Source organism: Primulina tabacum, chromosome 14 (assembly GCF_025594145.1).
Source record: "Primulina tabacum isolate GXHZ01 chromosome 14, ASM2559414v2, whole genome shotgun sequence".
In the NCBI taxonomy this organism is placed as follows: domain Eukaryota; kingdom Viridiplantae; phylum Streptophyta; class Magnoliopsida; order Lamiales; family Gesneriaceae; genus Primulina; species Primulina tabacum.
In genome coordinates, this window is record NC_134563.1 from 8,833,513 (window position 1) to 8,859,923 (window position 26,411).

The 26,411-nt window shown below is 33.9% G+C and overlaps 4 protein-coding genes across 7 annotated transcripts; 1 reads left to right on the forward strand and 3 right to left on the reverse strand.

Annotated features, from left to right (window-relative positions):
• Window positions 1-211: 211 nt before the first annotated feature.
• LOC142524756 (serine/threonine-protein phosphatase 7 long form homolog) lies at window positions 212-2,592 on the forward strand. The gene is made up of 5 exons (XM_075628846.1): window positions 212-1,048; window positions 1,132-1,250; window positions 1,335-1,422; window positions 1,526-1,966; window positions 2,079-2,592. The coding sequence occupies exons 1-5, from the start codon at window positions 302-304 to the stop codon at window positions 2,484-2,486; spliced, it is 1,803 nt and encodes a 600-aa protein (XP_075484961.1). The 5' UTR covers window positions 212-301; the 3' UTR covers window positions 2,487-2,592.
• Window positions 2,593-2,716: 124 nt separating this feature from the next.
• Window positions 2,717-4,257, reverse strand: LOC142525638 (uncharacterized). Its single transcript, XM_075629974.1, has 2 exons — window positions 2,993-4,257; window positions 2,717-2,870 (listed from the first exon to the last, which is right to left on the reverse strand). Exon 1 carries the CDS (start codon window positions 4,240-4,242, stop codon window positions 3,127-3,129), a length of 1,116 nt encoding a protein of 371 aa, XP_075486089.1. The 5' UTR covers window positions 4,243-4,257; the 3' UTR covers window positions 2,717-2,870; window positions 2,993-3,126.
• Window positions 3,472-7,129, reverse strand: LOC142525637 (uncharacterized). Of its 4 annotated transcripts, XM_075629972.1 has the most exons (5): window positions 6,988-7,129; window positions 6,839-6,894; window positions 5,957-6,052; window positions 5,823-5,879; window positions 3,472-5,676 (listed from the first exon to the last, which is right to left on the reverse strand). In XM_075629972.1, the coding sequence occupies exon 5, from the start codon at window positions 5,672-5,674 to the stop codon at window positions 4,487-4,489; it is 1,188 nt and encodes a 395-aa protein (XP_075486087.1). In that variant the 5' UTR covers window positions 5,675-5,676; window positions 5,823-5,879; window positions 5,957-6,052; window positions 6,839-6,894; window positions 6,988-7,129; the 3' UTR covers window positions 3,472-4,486. The 4 variants fall into 4 exon arrangements, with proteins under 4 accessions (XP_075486087.1, XP_075486086.1, XP_075486084.1 ...); XM_075629971.1 differs by lacking the exon at window positions 5,957-6,052; XM_075629969.1 differs by having other exon boundaries at window positions 5,823-6,052.
• Window positions 7,130-9,822: 2,693 nt separating this feature from the next.
• Window positions 9,823-11,420, reverse strand: LOC142525178 (protein MIZU-KUSSEI 1-like). The gene has a single exon (XM_075629362.1). The coding sequence runs from the start codon at window positions 10,958-10,960 to the stop codon at window positions 10,163-10,165; it is 798 nt and encodes a 265-aa protein (XP_075485477.1). The 5' UTR covers window positions 10,961-11,420; the 3' UTR covers window positions 9,823-10,162.
• Window positions 11,421-26,411: the final 14,991 nt, after the last annotated feature.

The window sequence follows — 26,411 nt, forward strand, 5'->3', positions numbered from 1 at the left end:
AATATTAATACTGAATAATTAAAATATTAATTGTATAACATTAATACCTATATATTAATTCCATGAAATAATATTTTTATTGAAATACTTATGATATTAATTATATAATAATAAGTATACTTAATTTAATTACAATAAATGTATAGGTTTTATAACTATTACTAATGTATTTATTATAATAAATAAATATTACTAATTTATTTATTGTAATTACATGCTATATTTTTTATAATAAATAACTATTGCTAATGTATATATTTTATAACAAATAACTATTAACTAATGATTTATTGTTTGCAAGATGGCTGAAAATACGGAGAATGTGTTGTATTTGCGGGATAGACACATATCAACTAATATCAACGCTGAAAATATGGATGCAATAATTTCGCCACGCCGGTCAGACAAATGTCTCTGGAGATTGCATAATGCTGGGATTCACCTCCGTGTCCGCCTATGTCTTGCACGCATGGGCTTCTATGGTGTCATTCAGTGTGGTCCTATTAAATATTATGATAATCATTTGCTTACAGCCATTGTTGAGAGATGGCGTCGTGAGACACACACATTTCACCTAACCGTGGGCGAGGCAACAATCACCCTGCAGGACGTTGCCATTATTTGGGGGTTGAATATTGATGGCATTCCCATCACTGGTGTAGATACCGCGTACAATAAACATACTTTACAACAGCGCTGCGCTACCTGGTTGGGTTTTACGCCCACATTTTCTCAGATTAAAGGTGCACATCTTTATCTGACAGCTTTGCTAGACCATTGCTTGAATAATATGGTTAATGACGAAAGCACTGAAGAGGAGGTGACACAATATTCTCGTTGTGTTGCATTAATGATCATTGGTGGATGTATGTTTCCGGACTCGGAAGGTGCTGCTGTGAAACTTATGTATTTGCAGTTCCTTGAGGACATAGAATTAGTGAATACGTACAGCTGGGGTTCTGCTGTGTTGGCATATCTTTATAGAGAGTTGTGCGACACATCAATGAGTTTGAAGGGCGATTTGTGTGGCCCAGTTCAGATATTGCAGGTATTTGTACATTTATACGGTCATTATATTTTTTGTACTTTTTTTTCTTAAGATTTGACTATTTCTGTTGTATGTTATTGCAGATTTGGGTGTGGTCTAGGATTATTCTTCTTTGCCCTGATAGAGCTGAACAGGTATCTATTTCAGAAGAGCAGGCTGCGGATGTGATGCAGGGTCTACCATTCCCACTATACGGCGCGCGGTACTAATAAAAAATAGTTAAAATTTAATATTATTATTTCTTATTTTTTTAAATGAAAATATTGTGTACTTTTTTAAATTACAGGTGGAGACGCGGATTTTCTTGGACACACATGTCCCAGCATTCGGTTCGTATAATGAGAGATATGCTTGACAGGATGGTAGAAGGGCAGGTAGATATAAATTATTTGTTTAGAGTTTGAAATTTTTTTACAATTTTAATCTTATTTATATATTATGAAATTGCTAATCTTTTTTTCATTTTATTTGCTTCAGTTTCTATGGACAGTTTATGATATGTGTCCGGAGGTTGGCAGAATTCTGGATGAAAATAGCATTCATCTATGTCGGTCGGCATGCGCATTGATTAATTTTCATATCGTTGAGATGCATAGACCTGAGCGGTGTCTCCGACAGTTCGGAATGCGTCAGGGTATTCCGCCACCTGCTACTAACTTCGACAATTTCCATAAGCTGACTCGACAAGGCCGGAACAACTTCGATTGGGCGACATATCACGCGGATTTTGTACAAATGTGGAATGATAGATATAATTTTGTGATTGGTGGAGACTATGTCATACCTGGTATGCCCGCCATCACAGTGGACTATATTGGTTGGTATTATCGCATTTCACAGATAGTGCTCTCGCCGCCAGTGGTACCTTCGAACATCATGGGCTATCATCCTGTTGATGCAAACTACCGACAATTTATCGTAATAAATGTTTTATTTATCTACATATGAACGTAAATTTATCTACATATGTACGTGAATTTAATTTGTTGTATTAAATATATGTTACATAACATATGCATCTATGTCACAGGCACGCCCAGCTCATGTGCAATATCCACCGATGTGGACAGGAAATGAGTTTGAACCCGGACCATCATCTTCAAATATGGCGTACACTACTCCGCCAGTGGTTTCAAGCTTTCCATCATATGACGCTGGTTACTACACTCCAATTGTTGGTAGTTTTACACAATTTCTACAAAGTGACTTTCGCCCGGGTATGAATGAGAGTCGTCCTACTTTTAACTCGTCGCCCATACCATTTCCACAATATTCTGATCCAGAAGGGTTTGAGGTTGGTAGGAACATTGCCGATACCAGTACATCTGCAGGACAAACAAGTACTCATGGAGATGATGAACAGATGTTAGGTCGTGGACGTAGAGTAATCAGGAGACCACCGTGTGGCACTGTGGGGCATCGTTACCATCGACATTAACTATTTATTTAGATATACACAATTACTTACATCGTATTGTTGTATGTTTAGCAATTTTTTATTTTAATTACAAGTTGTTGCTGCAACATATTTTTTGCGACATTCGTAAACTATCTTTGTATTATTGACTTTTTAAAATTGTGGACTGTATTGATTGTGACTTATTATTCTTTTACGAATAAATTTAGGGATAAATTTATAGTACTGAAAAAACATAAGTATAATTGCTAAATCAAGTCAGGGTATGTCAACAAACTACATAGTAAAAAATCTTCATAACAATACAACACTGAATTGTCATATCAATACAATACTAAATTGTAAAATCTACGTCACAAACATAATTATTTTGCACCATAACTCGATCTTCTCACCTGCACCTACCTGCAATGAACAAGAATTATCAATAAATACAAAATTTTTATACACAATTTTGTAATTACATTCACATCTGCACATGTTACGATTTAAAAATAAAATAAAATACGTTATTGTAGATTTTTTACCTCCCACGTTGTCTCGCCCTCGTTGATGGCTGGTCCATCTCGTTTCTTATGCGTGTCGTTCGATCTCTACCAGCCTGCCTCCGTTGTCGACGAACACCATTGTGTCGTAATTGGAATGTAGGTTCATCCCAATATTATTCATCATGAATAGGATAGAATCTTCCATCGTATGTGTTCACGTATTCGCTCAATGTAAACCATGGTTGTACAAGCTGTGCGGGATTCAAACCAAACCATTTCGCTGCACATATCACATGTGAACAAGGTATTCCAAATATTGTGAATTTACCACATGTGCAATCACGCGTAGAAATGTTCACAGCTTGTACGTGATGTTGACGACCCGGTCTTCCTCCTGTCGCGACGGATGCTGTTTTATCTCTTTGGTCAAATCTTACAACTCGATGTTCAATTGACTTTTTCGACCACATATCAAATTTAGAGTATGCGTAGTCGGTCCATGGTTGATTTTTTTCCAGCATCTTATCACTTCGAGCTCGCCGTTGAATGAAATACTGCACGCAACGCTGAAAGCTCATCTCCACTATCGCAGTTATTGGAAGACGTCGCGCCCCTTTCAACACACCATTAATACACTCAGACATGTTCGTCGTCATTATCCCTCGTCGCCATCCACCATCATGAGCCAATGACCATTTTTCTTTTGGAATGTTTGACAAATATGTGAAAGCTGCTGCATTATTGGTTTTAATTGCCTCCATTGTCGCATTAAATTTTGATACTTGGTGTTGTATCCCTGCTTCCCAACATAAGTCTTTTAAATGAATGTTTTTGAACCTGCTGTTGAAATTAGAGCAAACATGCCTCAAACAGAAACGATGAACACCAAGAGGAGGCCTGAAGTCAGGGAGATCTTGAACTGCACTTGTTATACCAGCATGTCTATCAGATATAAGGCACACACCACTACACCCTCTGGTAACATGTCGTGCAACATTACCGAGGAACCAATGCCAAGACTCGTAATTTTCTTCATCAACAAGCGCAAATGCTAGCGGCAAAACCTGGTTATTGGCATCCAATGTTACTGCTATGAGTAGTTTGTGCTTATATTTGGTGTACATATGGGTACCGTCTACACTGATTACGTTGCGACAATGTCGGAAACCATCTATACATGGTCTGAATGCCCAAAACACAAAGTTCAAAACTTTATGTGGATGGTCATACGGTTGAAGATGGTTCCATTCTACAACAGTTCCAGGATTGTATTTCGACAAAGCTCCCATATATTTAGGAAGCAAAGTTACAGAGCTTTCTCATGTGCCATAGACTAACTCGACCGCGCGTTTCAAACTCTGCCATGCCTTAGCATACGATATATCATAACCATATTTTTCTTTAATACTTTCTCGCACATATTTGATTTCGTATGCAGGATCACAATGTACGATTCCCAAAAGTGTATTGGCTATCATGTTTACGTCAAGGTTGTGGTGATCTATACCGACTTGGGTAGACATGCATGTGTGATCACCGCCATATTTTGTGATAATGAAGTAGCCTAAACTTTTTTTGAACGATGGCTCGAAGTCCCCACCCACAATTGCCACCTTCGGACCAGTTCTTGCATTTGACCTTCCAAATTTTCGGAGAACTTTCGACAACAATATATTCACGTCTCAAAACCCGAACAGAAAAATCCTTCACAGAAGCTATTAACTCACCTTTGCTATTAAACACCATTTTTACACCGAGCTCTGGCCTTTCAGGATTGTAAAATTTTGTTCGTGATGCAGAAGGAATACCAAATGAATCTGGAATTTGTTCATGATAGACTTCATTGAAAAATTGAGGAATTTCACGTAAATGTTGCTCTGGTGCAATAGGAATGTTCTCTGTCATTGTTGCTCCAGACATTAACACACGCGCCGATGTCCCTTCATTTGCATTGTCAACATGATGATCATCTTCTCCGTCACTTGATGTAGCATACAAATCATCATCGCTATTCATGACATGATGCGAACTGTCCCCGAATAAATCATCATGCTCAGGCATGTGTTCTGTAATTGGGGTGGGAATATTTGCATCCAATTGACCTGTTCTACTAGAACCCCATGCGACATCAACTCCTGATGGACCCGTGATATGATGATCCCAACCCCCTGAGGAAAAATCCAATTCTCGAGTTCTATTCATCCTCCATGCATAGTATTCTTCAGTGTGAGTGGTGATATGGTGATCCCAAGGACCAGTGTCGATCCCAGAGTAGGCCTGAGCTGACTGTTCATCGACGTGATACATAGAAGGTCCCGCTTCATTCAAACCTACTGTTCCCAAGCCTTGCGTTATTACTGGCATGAATGCATCAAAATCGTAATCACTTACATTCTGTAACACTGGCGATGAATCAACATACAAGTACAAGCAATCCAGTGTCGGCAACTCAAACATAAATTGTAGACTATCATCATCTGTGATATAGATATGCTCTTCAATGTAACGAGACAACGAGCTATAACAATATTTCGTTGACAATTTGATGCAGAATTTTGATGGGTCGATCTCCAGCTTCCGATGCACATAATTCAACAATTGAGAAAATGTAGTAGAGCGAGGTATTTTAATGGGCCTGGTCGCGGGAATACTATATCCAACCCTACCATCTTCAATAATGACATACCCACCTACGTAAAGTAAGGCTCTGACAGTATCCATGTCTGTGAGAAATATAAAACATAATTAATATTAAAAATATAAAATATAACAAAATTATATAAAAGAATATAATGCAACTGAAAAATTTATAATTACATTAATACAACATAAATAATACAATTAAAATATAAGAAATTATTGAAATTACCTTTTCAAATGTCGTTGTACGGAATTTGTAATGAAATGAGCTACCGGAGTTTAATATCTGCAATTAATTAAAAAAATTATCAGATACAATATAAAAAAACAATTCAATATAGAAAGAAAAAATATAGATTCGACTTAGACTCAGCGCAATTCTCCCAAATTCTGTTACTCAGCACAATTCTCCGAAATCAAATTCTGAATTGCTGATACTCGGCGCAATTCTCTAAAATTCTAAGATTCGACAGAAAAATATCAAGTCAAATTAGGAATTAAAATAATTACACGATCGACGCAAATTATAAAGGGAGAAGAATCACAGATTCTTTATACGTAACAAAAAATACAAAGGAGTGAAAAAAATAAAGAGCTGCGCAAGAAGAATCCCGAAAATTTGAGCTGAAGGACTGATGAATTCACCAAATACTCGGTGCAATTTTATTACATAATTTTCAAAAAAAAAATTTGTATACACCAACACAAATTAATATATGACAACAAAAATTAATATAAGTTACTTATATTAAACTTTTAAGTAACTTATTTCAAAATATATAGTTGGATAAAAATATTTTAATTAGAATTATCAATTTCTTATATTACTTCGCATCAACAAATTTTTTTTTTATAACATTATATAAATTATATTAAAGTGCCCAAAGTTAAAGAGTAACTAAACACTATTTCATATATAAATTGTTATAAATTTTTTAACAAAACATAACAAAATACTTTATAATTTCATTACTATTAAGTACAATAATATTAACTCATTCTTATATTAAATTAATTTAATTATATTAAAAATATTAAACTTCAAAAATTTCCAAAAACACAATATCATATTTATTATTTTTTTAATATTTCAACTATTTTTTAATATCATGATTAATATTATAAATATAATATTTAACTAAATTAGACTTATTAATATAATGTTAATGAACAAAATTATAATTACATTAATATAATATAATATAAAAAATACAAACAAAATATTAAAAGAATTGCTTAAATTACCTTCTCCGACGTAATTATACGGAATTTGTAATAATTTCAACGGACGGTGTTAATATCTGAAATTAATGACAAATATTATCAAAAAAAATACACAAAAATATTAATTTTTAATATATAATTATAATATTATCAAAAAAATTAAGCATTACCTCTTGATATATCTTCAAATTAAAAGGATAATAAAATCAACAAATAATATCAATACAATATCGAATTAGAAAAGATGGATTCTGCGCATTTGAATCGGATAAATGCGAGAATTATTACGGAAATACTTTCGGACGAAGGAAGGAAAGATAGAAAGGATACAATTTGAAGCGGACCGAAATTTTTATTTATAGAGGAATATACGCGGAGTAGACACTGTCACGGATTCTGAATCCGTGAATCCGTGATAGACTGTCACGGATTCTTTGAATCCGTCACCCACTCACTTTTCTTTTCTTTTTTTAGTTTTTTTAATTTTTTTTTATAAAAAACGGATGAATCTGCGGCAGTGTGCAGCGGATTACTATATTTTTACAAACACTCTCATTTTGCCATATTTTTATAATTATTATTTTAATTTATAATATTTTTAAAAAAGCCCGGCATACCGCATATGTATCATAAATTAAAAAACACGGAATCATGGAAAATTTATTTTGTACGATTTAATTAAGGAGGCACACTTGCATGGAGAAGGATTCTTGGGATTCGTTACCAATAAATTTTAGAATCACATATATGTTACGAAATTTCAATAGCTAAATAATTATATTTTAAATTAAAAGAATAATCCAAAAAAATAATACTAATTATATTTAATTGTTCTTAAAAAAAGCAAAATAGCTATTCTATTAGATTTTAAACAAAATCCTTAAAAACGACTTTAATTCATAACCTGTTAATAAAAAAATTCAAAATTTAAAAATAATATCAAATTTGGAGAATATTTCGTTTCATGCGAAACAATAAAATCCCAATGCAAATCTCTTTGCTGGCAAGCTTCACTACAAATAAATATATTGTTGAATATTTCAATAAGCTTTAAAACTATAATCGATAAAAAAATCTTATTAAATTCGACCAGAAATGGGTTTATCCATTGTTGATTAAAAAAAAAATTAAGTTTTTTTTTAGGAATACAATATACAATAATTAGATAATAATTTAATTAAATTTTTTTTAGGGGGAGCGTGGGTCCCATGTAACAGCGATGAAACATAAGGGGGCGTGCAATGGGACTTTGTTTTTTGCATAAAAAGAATAAAAAACTTTAGAAAATGAAGTTTGTATTTTGTAATTTTGTATTGGTTTTGTCAAAGAAAATAAGACTTGACTAGCAGGGTGTGACATATTTGTCGCGGCTGTGCCCAACACCACCTGATAAATTCTCAGCATTTTTTTAAACCATATATATATAGATATACATGAGTAGGTCTCTTGTGAGACGCTCTGACGAATCTTTATCGGTGAGACGAGTTAATCCTACCGATATTCACAATAAAAAATAATAGTCTTAGCATAAAAAGTAATACTTTTCATTGATGACCCAAATAAGATATTCGTCTCACAAAATATGATCCGTGAGACCGTTTCATACAAATTTTTGTCGGTATATATATATATAATCAAATTGACATCTTCTTGTGTTTTTTGTTGTTCTTAAAATACATTCATATAAATAACCACCTTAATTTAGTTTTTTTATTTTTTTCCTCTAATTTTCTGAATACTTATTTCGACTAATTAATAATACACCATATTCAATTTTAATATTAAAAATTTAAAAAGCATGTGATATATATATATAGGATTATTACGAGAAAAAAACACACATTATAGACAAAATTTGATGAAACAAAGTTATATCAACACAATATATTTTATATTAAAAAAAAATTATAAAACTTGCACGTATCGCGTTAAAAAGTTGATAATATACATTATATGTGAAAATTCAATAACATTTTAAAATAAATACATAACAGTCATAATTTTCTTAAAAAGTAAGAGACGGATGAAAATGTCAAAGTTCAAGATTTTACCGTTAGTAACTTAAATTAGGATTGTTATTAATGACATTAAAAAAAAATTTAATCCAACGAGTTCCCAAGATTCGACGAGCTTGGCTCGACAATAAACACGATTAGACAATAGACTCTTTACTATTTATGGTCATCGTTATTTCAAGTCGTTAGATACAATATAAATCATATCAAACATTTGTTTTTCGACTCATGTGCAATAAAAGAGTAGCACGATACACTTTAAAAAACTAAATCATATACGGTGATGTAAGATTGTCTGGGTAGTTATCTATCAATTTCCACAAGTGATCATGAGATTTAGATCTTCTATTGTGTTGAAAACACAGCACTTGCACTTTTTACATGAGATGATAGCATGATTATCACGTTTAATCTGAAAAAAAATTTAAATATATAATATGGTGTGATGTCCACAAGATGATCATGTGATCATCTCGTATAAAAAATGTACAATGATGTATTTTCATCACAGTAGAGGATCCGAATCCGTGATTATGATAGGTAACACAGCATGAATTTTTTGTCCGATTATTAAAAAAACTAAAATGATGCTTCAAGTTGAAGAAACCATGAGAACTCAACTCTATCACCAGAGGAAAGGATGCGAATGATTATTGTGTTGGCTAGGCCTTCACATGTGCATTATACCCAATGATTTGCTCAAGGCCACGGCCAAAAATCGTGGCAATCATTGCACTCCATTTGTCTTTGCCTCATACATACATTCATTCATTCTTAATTTGAGTTATATGTTTCGTTAATTATTATACTTGGAATAATATATCATCACCACTGACCAATAAAAGTGAAGTTGGTGCACTATTGTTACATTTATTCAAAATATGTCTATAAACACATAACCTAACCTGGGTACTCTTCAAAAAGTGATATGTTCCACTAAGTTTAAAAGGAAAGCAAGTCAAGATTAGCAAAAATTATAAAGGGAAGAAAAACCAGAATAAGACAAACTACAATTACTGCATTTGTCTCAAGTTTAACATAGATGAGGAAATTGAACAGTAAAACCCATCTTATACACAGATATACCCACACCCCCACCAAACCACATTTACTATACCCTTTTTTTTTTCACCCCTATCCCCACTAAAACCAGCTCAAATTTCCCATTTCAGAATGTCCAAAAACCGAGACTACATGGAGAATCTAACCTCCATTTTCTTCACAAAAACTAGTTCTGACCAGTAAACTTATGCTTAAAATGATGATTAAATTAAACTAGACGAAAATAAATACTTGGGCACTGCTCAGAGATCAGATATTAAAGAAAAGCTCAAACTCTGAGCAAATAAATGCTGAGCTCTGGACCTCCATTGCCATCTGGATTCATCATGTAAAAAGCTTCAGAATCTTTGGACCCAACCACTCTCTCAAACTTAGCTCTCATATACATCAGTTCTCCGTCGGATTCTGCTCCATTTCCAGGCCCGGGGAGCACCCCTGCGCCCATGGAGATCGGGCCGATCGCATTCAAAACCTTCCACTCCTCAGGCCCGCATTCCCTCTTCATCGCATACCCGCATTTCTTCCCATTGCAGTAAGTCCTCCATATGGGTTCCTCGATAAGCTTAAACCCCTTCTTTTGCACCCTTTTCTCACACTCCAGAGCGATTCTGACCAGGCCCGAGGCCATCTCCTTCACCAGAATGCTTGTCGGCGTGGCTAATTCGACCAGAAACGGCGGGCTCAGCTTGAAATCTTCTTGAAACGCGATGTGGACATGCCCGCGCCTGTGGCCGAAAAGGGTGCCCACAACTTTCGTCCCCAGTCCCGATGTGAACTTGGTTCGGGCTTTTCCTAGAGCAAGAGCGGAGCGGAGCTTGGAGACCGCCATGACCGAGAGTTTTTTTCTCGGGGCTTTTGCAGAGCCTAGAGAGAGTGAACGCATTTGGGAATTTATGTCCTCCGTTTTACCCTTCTCTTTCTCCTCAAACTTGGAAGAGGAATTGAAGTTCAAGATTTCCACCATTTCTTCATCCCCTTCATCTTCAACACCTTTCTTCTTCCAGTGAAAATACCTCCTGGAAAATGAGAATGAATCATGCGGATTTCTAGCCATAATCGTCCTCATCTTCCAAGCAAAATCAAACTTCACAGCCAAGAAAAAGAACGAACAGATCAAAAAGGAAAGATGGGTTCTTTTTGTCTCGAAAGCTGGTCTGAGGAATGTGAGAGAAAAGAATTAAAGATGTAGAGGAAGGAATTTCAATTTAATTTTTTTTTTATAATGGGGAGTGATTTTATTCTCAGCTTCTAGCCCCTTTTGTCAGCCATGGCAGAGAGAAATCTGACAAAAGATGTTGAGCAGCCCCACCAACCTGAATTAAAATGAAGAAAAATATATAAAAATTTCAAAGAACACAAACAACAGAGGCGTATGAAAGAGATGGATGCAAATATTTTGATGCAAAAATGGGGTAGAGTGGAATCTGAGGGGGACAAGGATTTATCGTGAAATCTTTAATTCAATGGTAGGGGCTGATACAGAGAACAAGAAGCGGAGTGGGGTAACCAAAAACAGGGAGAAAGATTGGCCTTGACTGATCTAAAGACACTACATTGGAAACTGATAAAGAAATATCCTTTATTGCATTTTGCACCTTCACTTGTGTGAAATCTGCAGTTGTAGTCCCTTTTCCTATGTAATTCTCTTCTTTTTCAAAAAATTGGGATATGTTGAAAAATAACATAATATAGTGTGTAAGTGTGTTTGGCTATAAATAAATTTTATATCTTTTTGGGAGGTTATAAGCTATTAAATCTTATGCCATTTATAACTTTTTAAATAGCATGAATAATTTCAGTCGGACTGAATTTTCTTTCCAAAGTATATATTTAAAAATGAAATATAGATAACACAAAATGAAATATAAATATTAACTCTAGATAATATATTTCAAAAAAAAGGAGGATCAAATATTTTTCTTGAACAGCTTGTAAAAGTTATTATTATGATTTAAGTTTTTTTAAATCTTTTACATCCCTAAATATAGTGTGATAAAATAAAGCCTTGTTCGGGGAAAATGAAAATAAGAGGGAGCCCCACACTAAAATGGTGCTGTTTGTCCCCACAAGTTAGGTCCACTCCCAAACAATGCTTAAAGTAATTTCCAATTCATCCACCATAATTATTAGTGGCACGCATATTGATGAGTAGCCACCCTTTTGATTTGGGTTTAAATAATTGACCTCAAAGCCCCCTTTTTCTTGTAGACTGTTTAATGTTTGTGTGCTATAGGGATTGCGGTCCAGTTTGACAACACACAGATTTTTATTTAATTCTTACCGTTTTTTTTTTTAAAATTAATTTAGGCTAGGCCGCCAGAATAACCTTTTCAAAATCATTGTCGTGAAAAAATAAAAATTTATGATAAAAATTAAAAATCTTAAACTCTCAAAATTTATCAAACTACACACTTTATAAAATTTTTCTCTCTACTCAATTGTATCAAATCTTTACAAATGGAGACATATTTATAGGATTTTTTTGGAAAACAATCCAAAAATAATTTCATCATTACATACATCATCACACACTAATTTTCAATATTCAACACCTAATTTTACCTAATTTTCAACACTCAACATTATAATTTTCAACACAAATATTTTTCACATTTTCAACACAAATCAGTTTTTGAAGCATATTTCATAATTTATTGGACTTGAGTTTGGAGTCTTCGGGTTCAGGTTTGAATTTAGAGTTTTCGGATTCGGGTCAGATCGAATTGGACCTGATACATATCTAGTTTGTAGAATTAGTTTGTTTCTGTGAATGCCAAGAAATTGCAGTTCCTCCACAAGTAAATACATATCTAGTTTGGGAACATGCCTTGTGTGGATCAGATAAGTATCCAGTATCGACATAACTAATTATACTTGGATTAGCATCTTTTGAATACAAAAGTCCCAAGTCTGTTGTTCCTTGTAGATAACGGAATATAAGTTTAATTCCGTTCCAGTGTCTCTTTGTTAGATATGTGCTAAATCTTGCCAATAAATTTACGGCAAAAGATATATCAGGCCTTGTACAATTTGCAAGATACATAAGGGCACCGATAGCACTTAGATATGGTACTTCTGGACCAAGAATATCTTCATCATCTTCACATGGATGGAATGGATCATTTTCTATGTTTAATGATCTAACAACCCTTGGAGTACTAAAAGGATTTGGTTTATATATATTAAAGCGTTTAAGGATCTTTTTTGTATAATTTGTCTGGTGAACAAATATTCCACATTTTTTTTGTTCAATTTGTAAACCCAGACAATACTTTGTTTTTCCAAGATCCTTTATTTCAAATTATTCCTTCAAGTATGAAACAACTTCTTGAATTTTCTTATTCGTTCCAATGATGTTTAAATCATCAACATATACAGTAATAATTACGCATCCGGATGTTGTCTTCTTAATGAAAACACAAGGGCATATTGAATTATTTACATATCCCTTTTTCATCAAGTGATCACTTAGCCGATTATACCACATTCGACCGAATTGCTTTAACCCATATAATGATATTTGTAATTTCACAGAATAACATTCTCTGGGTTTTGAACTTTGTGTTTCAGGCATCTTAAATCCTTCAGGAATTTTCATATATATATTACTATCAAGTGATCCATATAAGTAAGCTATAACAACATCCATAAGACGCATTTCTAAATTTTCAGATACTGCCAAGCTAATCAAATACCGAAACGTAATTGTATCCATCACGGGAGAATACGTTTCTTTATAATCAATTCCATGCCTTTGAGAAAAACCTTGTGCTACAAGTCAAGCTTTATATCTTACTATTTCATTTTTTCATTTCGCTTTCGAATAAAAAACCCATTTGTATCCAACAGGTTTTACACCTTCAGGTGTAAGGACTATAGGTCCAAAAACATTACGTTTATTTAGCGAATCTAATTCAACCTGGATGACATCTTTCCATTTTATCCAATCCTGTCAATTTTTACATTCACCAAAAGATTTTGGTTTATGATCTTCATTATCATTCATGATGACGATTGCCACATTATAAGAAAATATATCATCAATTTCTTCTATATCTTTTCGGTTCCATATTTTTCCAATATTAATATAATTAATAGAGATTTCACGATTCTCATCAGTTTGTGATTCTGACAGAACATTTTCATCATCATGTGTTTCTTCAGGAACATCATTCTCTATTTTGTGATCATTATGTATTTCTTCAGGAACATCATTCTCTATTTTGTGATCATCTTGTTTCTCTATGAATTTTCTTTTTCGAGGATTTTTATCCTTGGAACCGACTGGCCTTCCACGCTTCAGGCATTTAATGACATCATGAGTATCTTCAATTTGTTTTTTCGAAATTTCAATTCGAGCAGGGGCATTTGCAGCATGTATATATGATTTAGTTACCCCTTTTGTGTCTGCAAATGCATCTGGTATTTGATTTGCTATTCTTTGGAAGTGCACAATTTGCTGTACATCTTTTTCATATTGTTTTGTTCTTGCATCCAGATGTAACAATGATGATACATACCATGTAATTTCATTTTCGGTATGTTTCTGTTCTCCCCCTAACATTGGGAAGATTTCCTCATTAAAATGAAAATCAGCAAAACGTGCTGTGAACACGTCGCCTGTCTGAGGTTCAAGATATCGAATGATTGATGGACTATCATAACCGATATAAATTCCAATCTTTCTTTGAGGTCCCATTTTCTTTCGTTGTGGTGGTGCAATAGACACATACACCATACATCCAAAAATTATCAGATGAGAAATGTCTAGTTCTTTACCAAATGCAAGCTGCAATGGGGAGTATTTATGATATGCACTTGGTCTGATGCAAATTAATGCAGCAGCATGTAAAATTGCATGTCCCCATATAGAAATAGGGAGCTTTGTTTTCATAATCATTGGTCTAGCAATCATTTGCAGACGTTTAATCAATGATTCAGCCAATCTATTTTGTGTATGTACATGAGCAACATGATGCTCAACACTGATTCTCATAGACATACAATAATCATTGAAAGTCTGGGAAGTAAATTCACCAGCATTATCAAGTCTAATTTTCTTGATTGTATAATCGGAAAATTGATTCCTCAATTTTATTATTTGAGCAAGTAATCTTGCAAATGCAACATTTCGAGTTGACAATAAACATACATGTGACCATCTGCTGAAGGCATCAATCAATACCATAAAGTATCTTAATGGTCCATATGGTGGATGATTGGTCCACAAATATCACCCTGAATACGTTCAAGAAACTATTGGTGATTCAGTTTGGATTTTGGCTGGTGATGGTCTTATAATAAGTTTTCCAAGAGAACATGCTTTACATTGAAACTTATTATTCTGAAAGATCTTCTGGTCTTTCAATGGATGACCATGTGAATTTTCTATAATTCTTCGCATCATTGTTGAATCAGGATGTCCTAATCGAACATGCCAATTGGTTAATATTGAAGAATTATCAACTACCATATTTGATTCAATGAGACTTATATGTGTATAATGCAATCCAGTATGGAGCATTGGTAGTTTTTCAATCACATTTCTTTCCCTGATTTATACTGTGGTAAGACACATATTTTTCTCATTCCCTTCATTCATTGTTTGAGTATCATACCCATGGGAATATATATCATTAAAACTCAACAAATTTCTTTTCGATTGTGGTGAATACAAAGCATCATTGATAAAAAAATTTGTACCATTAGGTAACAAAAATTGTGCTTTACTGCATCATTTAATCAAGTCTACATGACATGATATTGTATTCACCATTTTTTTGTTGGTTTTAGTTCTAAGAAATATCTTTTATCTCGAAGAATAGTGTGCGTTGTACCACTATTAGGTATGCAAACTTCCATGGGATTAGTTCCTTGTTTAGCTTTGTTCATGTCATTTTTCATATTTGAACTTTAAAAATATGCAATGAAAAAAATTACGGACAATACATATGTAAATATAACACATATCATAATTGTACAATAAAACACTATCATATCAATACATGAAAAATAAATTATTGTACATTTATATTCCACCAATATATTGTTCATTTTCAGAAAAATCATTGAGAAAATCTGCAGCATCAATATTTTTCATTTCTATCCCACCAACATATTGATCATTTCCAGAGAAATAATTCATAAAATCAGCAGCATCAAATTGAGTTGAATCACTCAAACGGTCACTGCGTTCAGTGAAGTTGGTCTCTTTTTCTTTCCCTTTTATCGATTCTTTATAGAGCTTGCAAATGTGCTCGGGGGCTCGACAAATACGAGACCAATGTCCTGGAGTGCCGCATCTGAAACAAGAACTTTCAAATCTTTTCGAGTGATTTTCATTAACACTCATGTTCTCATGATGTCTTTTTAGTGGGTGGTTCGTGACGCCCTTTTGGGATGAGTTATAAAAATAACTATCTCGATTATTTTCAAAACCACGGCCTCGACCACGACCACAGTCAATTCCACGTCCACGTCCACGACCACGACCACAGTCAATTCCACGTCCACGTCCACGACCACGACCTCGACCTCGACCTCGACCAAAACCTTGTCTTTGAATTTGATTTTGGTTTCCAGGTTTAAATTCATTTTTACTTACAACATTTACTTCAAGAAATGCTGTTGATCCAGTGGGTCGGGACTTATGATTTCTAATTAGCAGCTCGTTGTTCTTTTCCGCCACAAGAAGACAGGCGATGAGTTCAGAATATCTCGCAAATCCACGGCACTCTATATTGTTGCTGTAGAGTTATATTTGATGTGTGAAACGTGAAAAATATTTTTTCAAGCATTTCCGATTCTGTAACCTCATGTCCACAAAATTTTAGCTGCGAGATTATTCGATACATCGTTGAATTGTAATCACTTACTTTCTTAAAATATTGGAATCTTAACATATTCCATTCATCACGGACGGTCGGAAGTATAACTTCCCTTATATGTTCAAAACTTTCTTTTAATCCTTTCCACAGAGCCATGAGATCTTTTTCGATGAGATATTCACATTTTAAACCTTCATCAAGATGTCGACGCAAAAATATTATAGCTTTTGCTTTTTCTTGTGATGAAGATATACCATTTTCTTTAATGGTCTCGCTTAGACCCAATGACTCAAGATGCATTTCTACATCAAGGGTCCATGACATATAATTTTTCCCCGTAATATCAAGAGCAATGAATTCGAGCTTTGCCAAGTTTGTCATGGTGGTACTAAAAAAATTACGATGCATTTTATTAGTTAATGAATATTGCAATACAAAGTAATGGATAAACAACAAGTACAAGCATTCGTAAAAATAAAGAAAACACACGAGGAGGATATTCTCCGATAAATACAAGACTCGTGAGTATGATAACCAAAATAATTAAAAATAACATTGAGAAAGCCATCTTTTTTCTTCGAAAATTTGGTGAAGAATAATTGTTAGAGAAGAAGAGAAAGTTGGAGTGATTGAATGTGTTTGTGAGATCATATTTATTGGGCAAAAACTAGCCTTTTGTTACCGTTTATGACCGATTGGTGTAAAAAAATAAATGTATGTATTTGTATAATTTTATGATAATAATATGGTGTATATAATATTAGTTATGTTTAAATAATTATGTATATCATATCATATTATTATAATGAGGTGTCAAAAGATATTTTGTTTAAAAATCTTATAGGCTTTTATACTTGTCGTATCCCTTACCGGGAGTGTGGGATGTCGTCTTAACATCCTCCCAAGATTTATAACAAGTTTTTTGAAAAATTTATTTTTATTATAACATTATATTATATATTAAATATATACACAATAAATAAATAAACAGTAAAATAAATATTATTACTTTTGTTATCTTTTTCTTCTGTTTTGGAGCTTGGAAAAATATGGAGGACTTTTAGAGCTTCGTGCTGATAACGTGTTATGAAAAAGTAAAAATTATGGTAAAAAGTAAAAATCTCAAACTCTCAAAATTTACCAAACTACATACTTTATAAAATTTTTCTCTCTACTCAGTTGTATCAAATCTTTACAAATGGAGACCTATTTATAGGATTTCTTTGGAAAACAATCCAAAAACAATTTCATCATTACATACATCATCACACACATTCAACACCTAATTTTCAACATTCAACATTATAATTTTCAATACAAATATTTTTCACATTTTCAACACAAATCAGTTTTTGTAGCATATTTCATATTTTATTGGACTTGATTTTGGAGTTTTCGGGTTCAGGTTTGAGTTTAGAGTTTTCGGATTCGGGTCAGATCGAATTGGACCTGATAGTTGACCCAAAAAATGCTCAGGTTGGGTTGGGATCGAGTCAACTCGGACGGGTTAACCCGAAATTTTTAAATTTTTTTTAAAAATATAATTAATAAATATTGTCTACATTTTTATATATTGTATGTCTGAAAAAATATTTATTGTATATTTATATCATAAATTTTCGTAATTTAATATTTATTTTAAACATTTTTTTAAACATTTGTTTATTTGATTTAGTAAATTTATTTTATTTTTCTACAATTATAGTTTCAAATTTAAATCATATATCTGAAGGAGATTTTATTATTATGTGTTTAAATTAAAATATTTTTTTTGAATTTTATTTAATTTTCTTTAACAAAAATTAAAAAAAATTAAAATCGGGTTAATGTGGTTGATTCGGGTTCAGATTCGGCTTGAGAGTTTGCGGATTGTCTCAGGTTCGGATTGGGTTCGGGTTAAACAAATTTTGAATAGTACTAATGCTCAACCTGACCCAACTCACCCAAATTGACACCCTTAGGTGGGGGGTTTCACAAGGTCTTAAACCCCAAGGGCGCGTTCGGTGCATGGAATAGATGGAAACTTACAATCGTTATCTTTCGAAGTGCTAGATAAATGTGAAGCTAACACAATAAGCTACAAACTTGTTAGACAGGTAAATCATATAAAACAAGTCTTGTAAGACAAGCTCACACGAAAAGATATTAATAAAGAGAATTGAACTATTAATTATTAGTCAAGCACTCACCTACTTTAGCTCATTTGATGCATCTATACCAAGACATTTGATCATATGTTACGTGTTATTAAAATATTTTTTCATATAATAAATACATATATATTTTAAACAATTTTTTGTTTTATTTACTTTATTCGAAAATATATATATATATATAAAATATTTATGTTTTTTGGAAGATAAATCAAGTAAAATTTATTAGAGTTTTTGCAATCTCTAAAAAAACATATATTAATTTTTTATTTTAAAATATCAGTTTTGTATTTCTTATTCTCAAATTATATTTCTGCTCACTTAATACAAATCCATATAAGCTGGTGTTATGATGATTACAATTCTTAAAAAATGATTATGATATTCTGATAAAATAAACAAATATTTTTTGGACATTCTTATCTCCAATATTAATAAATAGTATATTATAAAATTCTATCTTTTACAAACACTCTTATAAGATTATTTTTGATATTTTATTAAAAAGTTAGTATCAGAATTACTTATTTATCAATCAATATATTATAAAAGAATTTCGGTTTTCATTTTTATTTAGAACGCTACTCATTTTTTATTTTTTTCTCACTAACTCACAATCAATAAATTTAATCATTTTTCCGAAAAAATATGTTCTTTCTCATACATACATACATACATATATATACATACATACATATATATACATACATATATATATATATATATATATATATATGCGCGCGCGCGCAGAATAGCCAAAACGTAGTCTCAAAAGCAAAGATGTGATTCAAATTGCATAGAGCCAATAAAACTATACTTAGGTCTACAAACGCAATGATCACCTAGTTTTAATTGTTGAATTTTAGACAACAAAAGTAGATCCCTTAATTTTAAGACAGCAAGATTTAGTCCCACCGGCCCCCCTCCATTTCCTCACATGTATCATGTGTAATTATCAAATATATTCATTGAATTGTTTGGACACCGTAATATACCAAAGTCTTATGGACCAACTAATCATCATCTGCATCCAACAACTAGATATCAAATTAAGGTTAGATTAGATACCTAAAAACAATATTTAATTGCATGTTGGGACTAATTAACTTCCAATCAAAATATTTAGCTTAAGAAACTTTAGAACAACCCACCCACATGATCATTAACTAGTCATTAAAGACCTATGCATTAGGTGGAGAAAATTAGTAGTTTACTTGCTCGGCGGGCTCATTGATTTCGATTATATACGATCATATACGATGTATCAAAAAGTGAATTTTAAAGTAAAACTCGAAGTTTTTTATAACATTATATTGAAGTATTTGGGAAATTTTTTATTCGAAAATCGAAGTTATACATCGTGGACAGACCGGTTGTATTATGTAATGACACAAAATCAATTATATTTTTATGTTCATGTGTGATTTACATGAAGAAATCTATTGTATTTTCTCGAGACAATCAATGTACTTGAACCAAATACACATCTCTTAGTTATATGACAAACCTTTATGTTTGGAATTGGAAAATTAGTATTGACAGACAAGAATAACTGAATATACCAATGGATCCAATAGGACAACATAAGAAAAAGGTCGTGAACTAAAATTTGTTGGGCCAAATAATGTTCTGAAATATTGTCACTAGCGTAGCTATGAAATTTAGCCTTCAAGTTTGTAAACAATTTGGACTAGATAACTTGTGTCAAGAACAATAATTCGAGGTAGGAGATTTCAAGAAGTTAGAAAAACTTGAAGGACCCGTCATGCAAATAGCGAAAACGAGTTAAAATACACAAGAAAAAAATCAATTACAAATATTAATAGAGATGTTATATTGTCTACTTAATTGTTTGTGCATATTTTTTTTGGAAAGAAGATAAGTAATGTCCATCATACAAACATGATGTTTTAGCAAATATAGATTAAGAAAATGAGATTAATTTCTTATTTAAGTCACTCATAAAAAAATATTTTTTTATTTCAAAAGTATTATTTATTATTCTAAATATTGAAGGGTTAATTTGTCTTTATTGCAGAAAATGAAATCAAAGATAATATGACTGAATTCCAAGTGGCCGCCCGGAATAGCTAAGGTGCCAAAACCAACAGCTGTGCGCCGGCGGCCGAGAAGCTTCGGTGGCGATGACATCATCTTCGGTCTCGTTGATCTTGTGTGTGTAAAGTGTAATTGTCTTGTGTATCTGTGAGCAGTGTTAGACGGGAGTGTGCCGCATAATAATTTATAATTTTATTATATTGTCAAATTATTAGATAAAAAATTTGAATACAATACTTGAAAAATAACAATTTTAGTTATACATGTCTCTTTATTATTTTATGTTAGACTTAAATTTGTTGTGGAGATGCTAGTAAAAGTGGAAATGCTAGTAAAAACCAGTAGATGCTGGCTTAGTACAAAACCAGTAGATGTAAATAGCAGAAAACCAGAAGCACTTGTATCGAGCTAAAGACCAGTAGTAGCACTTGTCAAGTACTGCTTCTTAGCTAAAATCATAATGATGCAAATGTAGTTGATCAAGCACCAAAGAAAGCATGAGAGTCGTTGGAGTTGCCCGAAGGACCTATAACGAGGAGGACGAAGTAAGAAGTTTAAAGATGCACTTCAAGGACTCATGATGAGCTATCAAGGAAGTCCTACAAGTTGGATGTCTAAATTAGAGGAGGTTGAGGATCATAGGAATAATATTGGAGGTTTTTGGAATGTTATTCAAGTGCAATTGCCGAAGGTACAGCGCACCCGCGCCAGTTCAGGGACTGCACCCGCGGTCCATAATAATCAAATTTAAGAGAATATTGCCGAAGCTATACCGCACCCGCGGTCCGAAGGCGAGCGCACCCGCGGAAGACGAGCGCACCCGCGCTCCTAAAAGGACCGCACCCGCGGTCCTTTGCATCCGAACTACGCCGAAGCGGCACCGCACCCGCGGTCCAGTATGCAGCGCACCCGCGGTCTATTGTCAACTTCCGTGTCAAAGTTGCTAGTTATCTTCTTTAATGCTTTCTACACTACTTTTTATGGGTTTTATTAATTATATAATGCATTGTAATGACCAAAAACGAGATTATTGAAGATTGATATCAAATACATTGAGTTCTCTCAATTTTCAAAGCTTTTAGCTTTGTTCTTCACAAGAAGAAAACCAAACCAAACTTATCAAAGATTTTCATCTTTGTGGCGTTTGTCGATTGTTCTTTGCACGGATTGTCAAAACAAGTTCTTTGAAGGTTCGTTTGAAGTTCAATTGTTTTATCGTTGATATTTGTTGCTAAGTTATAATCGCTTAGAGGTGAATATCACAAAATCGTTACTTGTTTCAAAAGATCGGGACAAAATAATCGTTCCTTGTTTGTTATTTAATTGAGGGTGCGATTTATATATTCGTGCTTGCCTTTCATTCGTACGAGGATTCGTATCATTTGTTATCAGAGCTTTGGCTCATTGAATTCAAGTAAGTATCGTTGTTGTTATTTTTCAGATCTGTCTCAAATTTCATTCTGTTTTCAGATCTGTGGTATCCTTTTGTTTCTATTGTCATATCTACCAAAAACAAAAACAAAAATTTGTTATGTTTCAAGTTTTGTGTTATCCTTTGTTCTATTTTAAGATCTGCGTTATTTCTATCATCTTCTGATAATCCAGAATTCCCGAAAAATTTGTTCTGTGTTATTCTGTCGTTCTTGTTTTTGTGCAATCCATGTGAAACAGTTGCAAGTGTTCACAAGTTGAATCTTGTTAGTTTGATAAAAAAAAAATAATATATATATAAAGATTGAGCACACCTTTGAGAGAACTATCAAATTCTAGTGAAAAACATTTGAGTGCGAGTGTTATTTCTTTGGAGTGATCGTGAGAATTTGGGTGACGAAAATCTTTTATTTCTACTAACATTTTATTGCAGGTACAAAATCTGAAATTAAAATGGAGAGGAAAGTAGGAGAGAGTTCGAACCAAGGGTTATCTAAGGTTCAAATGGAGGCGTTATTTGGGCATTTTAGTAGAATGTTGAGGGCCGAGTTGGATCCTTTATATGAGAGGTTGGATAGGCTTGAAGTTAGTACGAGTGAAAATAAATCTAAGCCTAAATGTTTGGGTAGAGTGGATGAAGAAGAGAATGATTATGATTTGGAAGGAGAAGAGGAGAGTCAAAACGAGAATTGGGGTAGAAGCGGAAGAGGTAGAGGATTTGGTAGGGGAAGAAGAGAAGCCTTACGTGGTAGGTACGATGATGAGAATAAGGAAGATAATAACATAGGTAGCATTAAGATGAAAATTCCGTCGTTCCATGGTAAGTCGGATCCAGAGGCTTATTTAGAATGGGAAAAGCGAGTTGAATTTGTGTTTGATTGTCACCATTATTCCGAACAAAAGAAGGTTAGGTTGGCCGTGGTTGAATTTGTTGATTATGCACTTATTTGGTGGGATCAATTAGTGACCACTAAGAGAAGATGCAATGAGAGGCCTATAGAAACTTGGGCGGAGATGAAAAGCGTAATGAGGAAGAGGTTTGTACCAAATCACTATTATAGAGAAATGTTTAAGAAGTTACAAACTTTGAGACAAGGTGTGAAGAGTGTTGAGGACTACTATAAAGAATTGGAAGTAGTCATGATTAGAGCAAACATAGATGAGGATAGTGAGGCTACTATGGCTCGTTTTCTGTGTGGTTTGAACAGGGAAATTCAAGGCCAAGTGGAGCTTAGACATTACTTGGATCTAGATGAAATGGTGCAAATGGGGATAAAAGTGGAGCAACAACTCAAAAGGAGAGGAGTTGGTCGTACCACACAAACTGGGAATACATCAACACCTTGGCGTTCCAACATTGTTAAACGTGAAGAAAGCAAGGTAGTGGTCAAGCCCAAAGTTGACATTAAACAGGAGGCGCCTAAGCAGGGAATGCAAGGTAAACCTGAAACTCCTATTAATCGTTCTAGAGATATTAAATGTTTTAGGTGTCAAGGAATTGGACATATTGCTAGCCAATGTCCCAATAAAAGGGTGATGGTGTTGAATAATTATGGGGAGTATGAATCTCATAGTGAGGGAGATGATGGAGAGGATGAAGATGAGATGCCTGCATTAGAGGATCCTGATGAGGGATATGAAGCAGTTGTGGGTGAGGCATTAGTGACTAGGCGTATCATGAGTGCCCAAATCAAAGAAGAGGAGACTAATCAGCGGGAAAACTTGTTCCATACTAGATGTTTTGTCAGTGGCAAAGTTTGCAACGTTATTATAGATGGAGGAAGTTGTACCAATGTTGCTAGTCTTGAGATGGTTGAAAAATTGAGCTTGCCTACTTTGAAACATCATCAACCATATAGGCTACAGTGGTTGAACGACTGTGCTGAAGTGAAGGTGAACAAACAAGTTTTGGTTGCATTTTCGATTGGGAAGTATGTTGATGAGGTATTGTGTGATGTGGTACCAATGCATGCTTGTCATATTTTGTTAGGAAGACCATGACAATATGATAGGCAAGTTACACATGATGGGTTTAGAAATAAATATTCTTTTGTATTCAAGAAAGAACCCATTGTTTTACTTCCTTTGTCCCCAAAACAAGTGTTGGAGGACCAATTGAAAAAAAAGAAGAGAGATGAGGCCGAAAGAAAGAGTGAATTAAAAAGTGAGATGGCCTTTGAAAAGAAAAATGAAATGGCTAAAAACAAAAGTGATAAAAAAATTGAGATAGCCATACAAAAGAAAAATAAGGAAAAAGAAAATGAGAGGAAAGAGACCAAAAAGAAAATATATATGGTCCAAAAGAGTGACATGAAACAATTGCTGCACACACATGATACACTTGTGTTGATTCTTTACAAAGAGATTCTCTTTAACACGAGTGATATAGCCGTAAATCTTCCGAGCAATATTGTTTCCCTTTTGCAGGAGTTTGATGATATATTTCCAGAGGAGCTACCTCAAGGAATACCACCATTGAGGGGGATTGAGCACCAAATTGATTTTGTGCCCGGAAGTGCATTACCAAATCGTCCACCGTATAGAAGCAATCCGGAGGAGACCAAGGAGCTTCAACGGCAGGTAAGTGAATTATTAGATAGGGATTTCGTGCGTGAGTCCATGTCTCCTTGTGCTGTACCTATTTTATTAGTTCCTAAGAAAGATGGCTCATGGCGTATGTGTGTAGATTGTAGGGCAATCAATAACATAACCATTAAATATAGGCATCCCATAACTAGACTAGATGATATGTTAGATGAATTGCATGGTGCTTGTATTTTTAGCAAGATTGACTTGAAAAGTGGTTATCACCAAATTAGGATGAGGGAAGGTGATGAGTGGAAAACGGCTTTTAAAACCAAGTACGGGTTATATGAGTGGATGGTCATGCCTTTTGGCTTAACTAATGCTCCTAGCACTTTTATGAGGTTAATGAACCATGTCTTGCGTGCATACATAGGAAAATTTGTTGTTGTTTACTTTGATGATATCCTAGTATATAGCAAAGACTTGGATGAGGATGTTAATCACTTGAGACTTGTGCTAATCACACTAAGGGCTGAAAATTTATATGCTAATTTAAAGAAATGTGATTTTTGTACAAGCAAACTTGTCTTCCTTGGTTTTGTGGTAAGTTCGCAGGGGATACAAGTGGATGAGGACAAGGTAAGTGCTATTCGAGATTGGCCAACGCCTGCTTCTGTTGGTCAAGTTCGAAGCTTTCATGGTCTTGCAAGCTTCTATAGGAGGTTTGTAAAAGATTTTAGCACACTGGCGGCACCGATGACGGCGGTGATTAAGAAGAACGTTCCATTCCATTGGGGCGAAGAGCAAGAGAAGTCTTTTAATATTATTAAACAAAAGTTAATTAATGCGCCTTTACTTGTTTTGCCTGATTTTTCTAATACTTTTGAAATTGAATGTGATGCTTCAGGTGTAGGTATTGGTGGTGTTTTGATGCAAGGAGGACGACCAGTGGCGTATTTTAGTGAGAAACTCAATGGAGCAGTGCTGAACTATCCAACGTATGACAAGGAGTTGTACGCGCTTGTGAGGACTTTGGAGGTGTGGCAACACTACTTGAGGCTTAAAGAGTTTGTGATTCACACGGATCATGAGTCTCTTAAGCACCTTAAGGGGCAGCAGAAGTTGAACAAGCGGCATGCCAAGTGGGTTGCATTCATAGGTACATTTCCCTACATCATCAAGTACAAACAAGGTAAGGAAAATGTAGTGGCTGACGCATTATCACGGAGGTACGTATTAATCTCTACCTTGGAGTCGAAAATCTTGGGATTTGAACATATGAAAGAGTTGTATTTGTTGGATGAGGATTTTAAGGAGATATTTGAAACATGTATGCATGGTCCACATGACAAATTTTATTTGCATAATGGGTTTTTATTTAGAGAAGATAGATTGTGCATTCCTAAGTCATCAATTCGTGAGTTACTTGTGAGGGAGGCACATGGTGGTGGTTTGATGGGGCACTTTGGTGTGGCTAAAACTTTGAGTTGTTTGCATGAGCATTTTTATTGGCCACATGTGA

Excerpts from the sequence above, each read along its gene's own strand:
- LOC142524756 (XM_075628846.1), top strand. The coding sequence starts at position 302 with ATGGCTGAAAATACGGAGAATGTGTTGTATTTGCGGGATAGACACATA. Across the intron at positions 1,251-1,334 it reads TTCCCACTATACGGCGCGCG|GTGGAGACGCGGATTTTCTT; the intron begins GTACTAATAAAA and ends TTTAAATTACAG. Across the intron at positions 1,423-1,525 it reads ACAGGATGGTAGAAGGGCAG|TTTCTATGGACAGTTTATGA; the intron begins GTAGATATAAAT and ends TATTTGCTTCAG.
- LOC142525638 (XM_075629974.1), bottom strand. The coding sequence starts at position 4,242 with ATGGGAGCTTTGTCGAAATACAATCCTGGAACTGTTGTAGAATGGAAC.
- LOC142525637 (XM_075629971.1), bottom strand. The coding sequence starts at position 5,674 with ATGGATACTGTCAGAGCCTTACTTTACGTAGGTGGGTATGTCATTATT.
- LOC142525178 (XM_075629362.1), bottom strand. The coding sequence starts at position 10,960 with ATGAGGACGATTATGGCTAGAAATCCGCATGATTCATTCTCATTTTCC.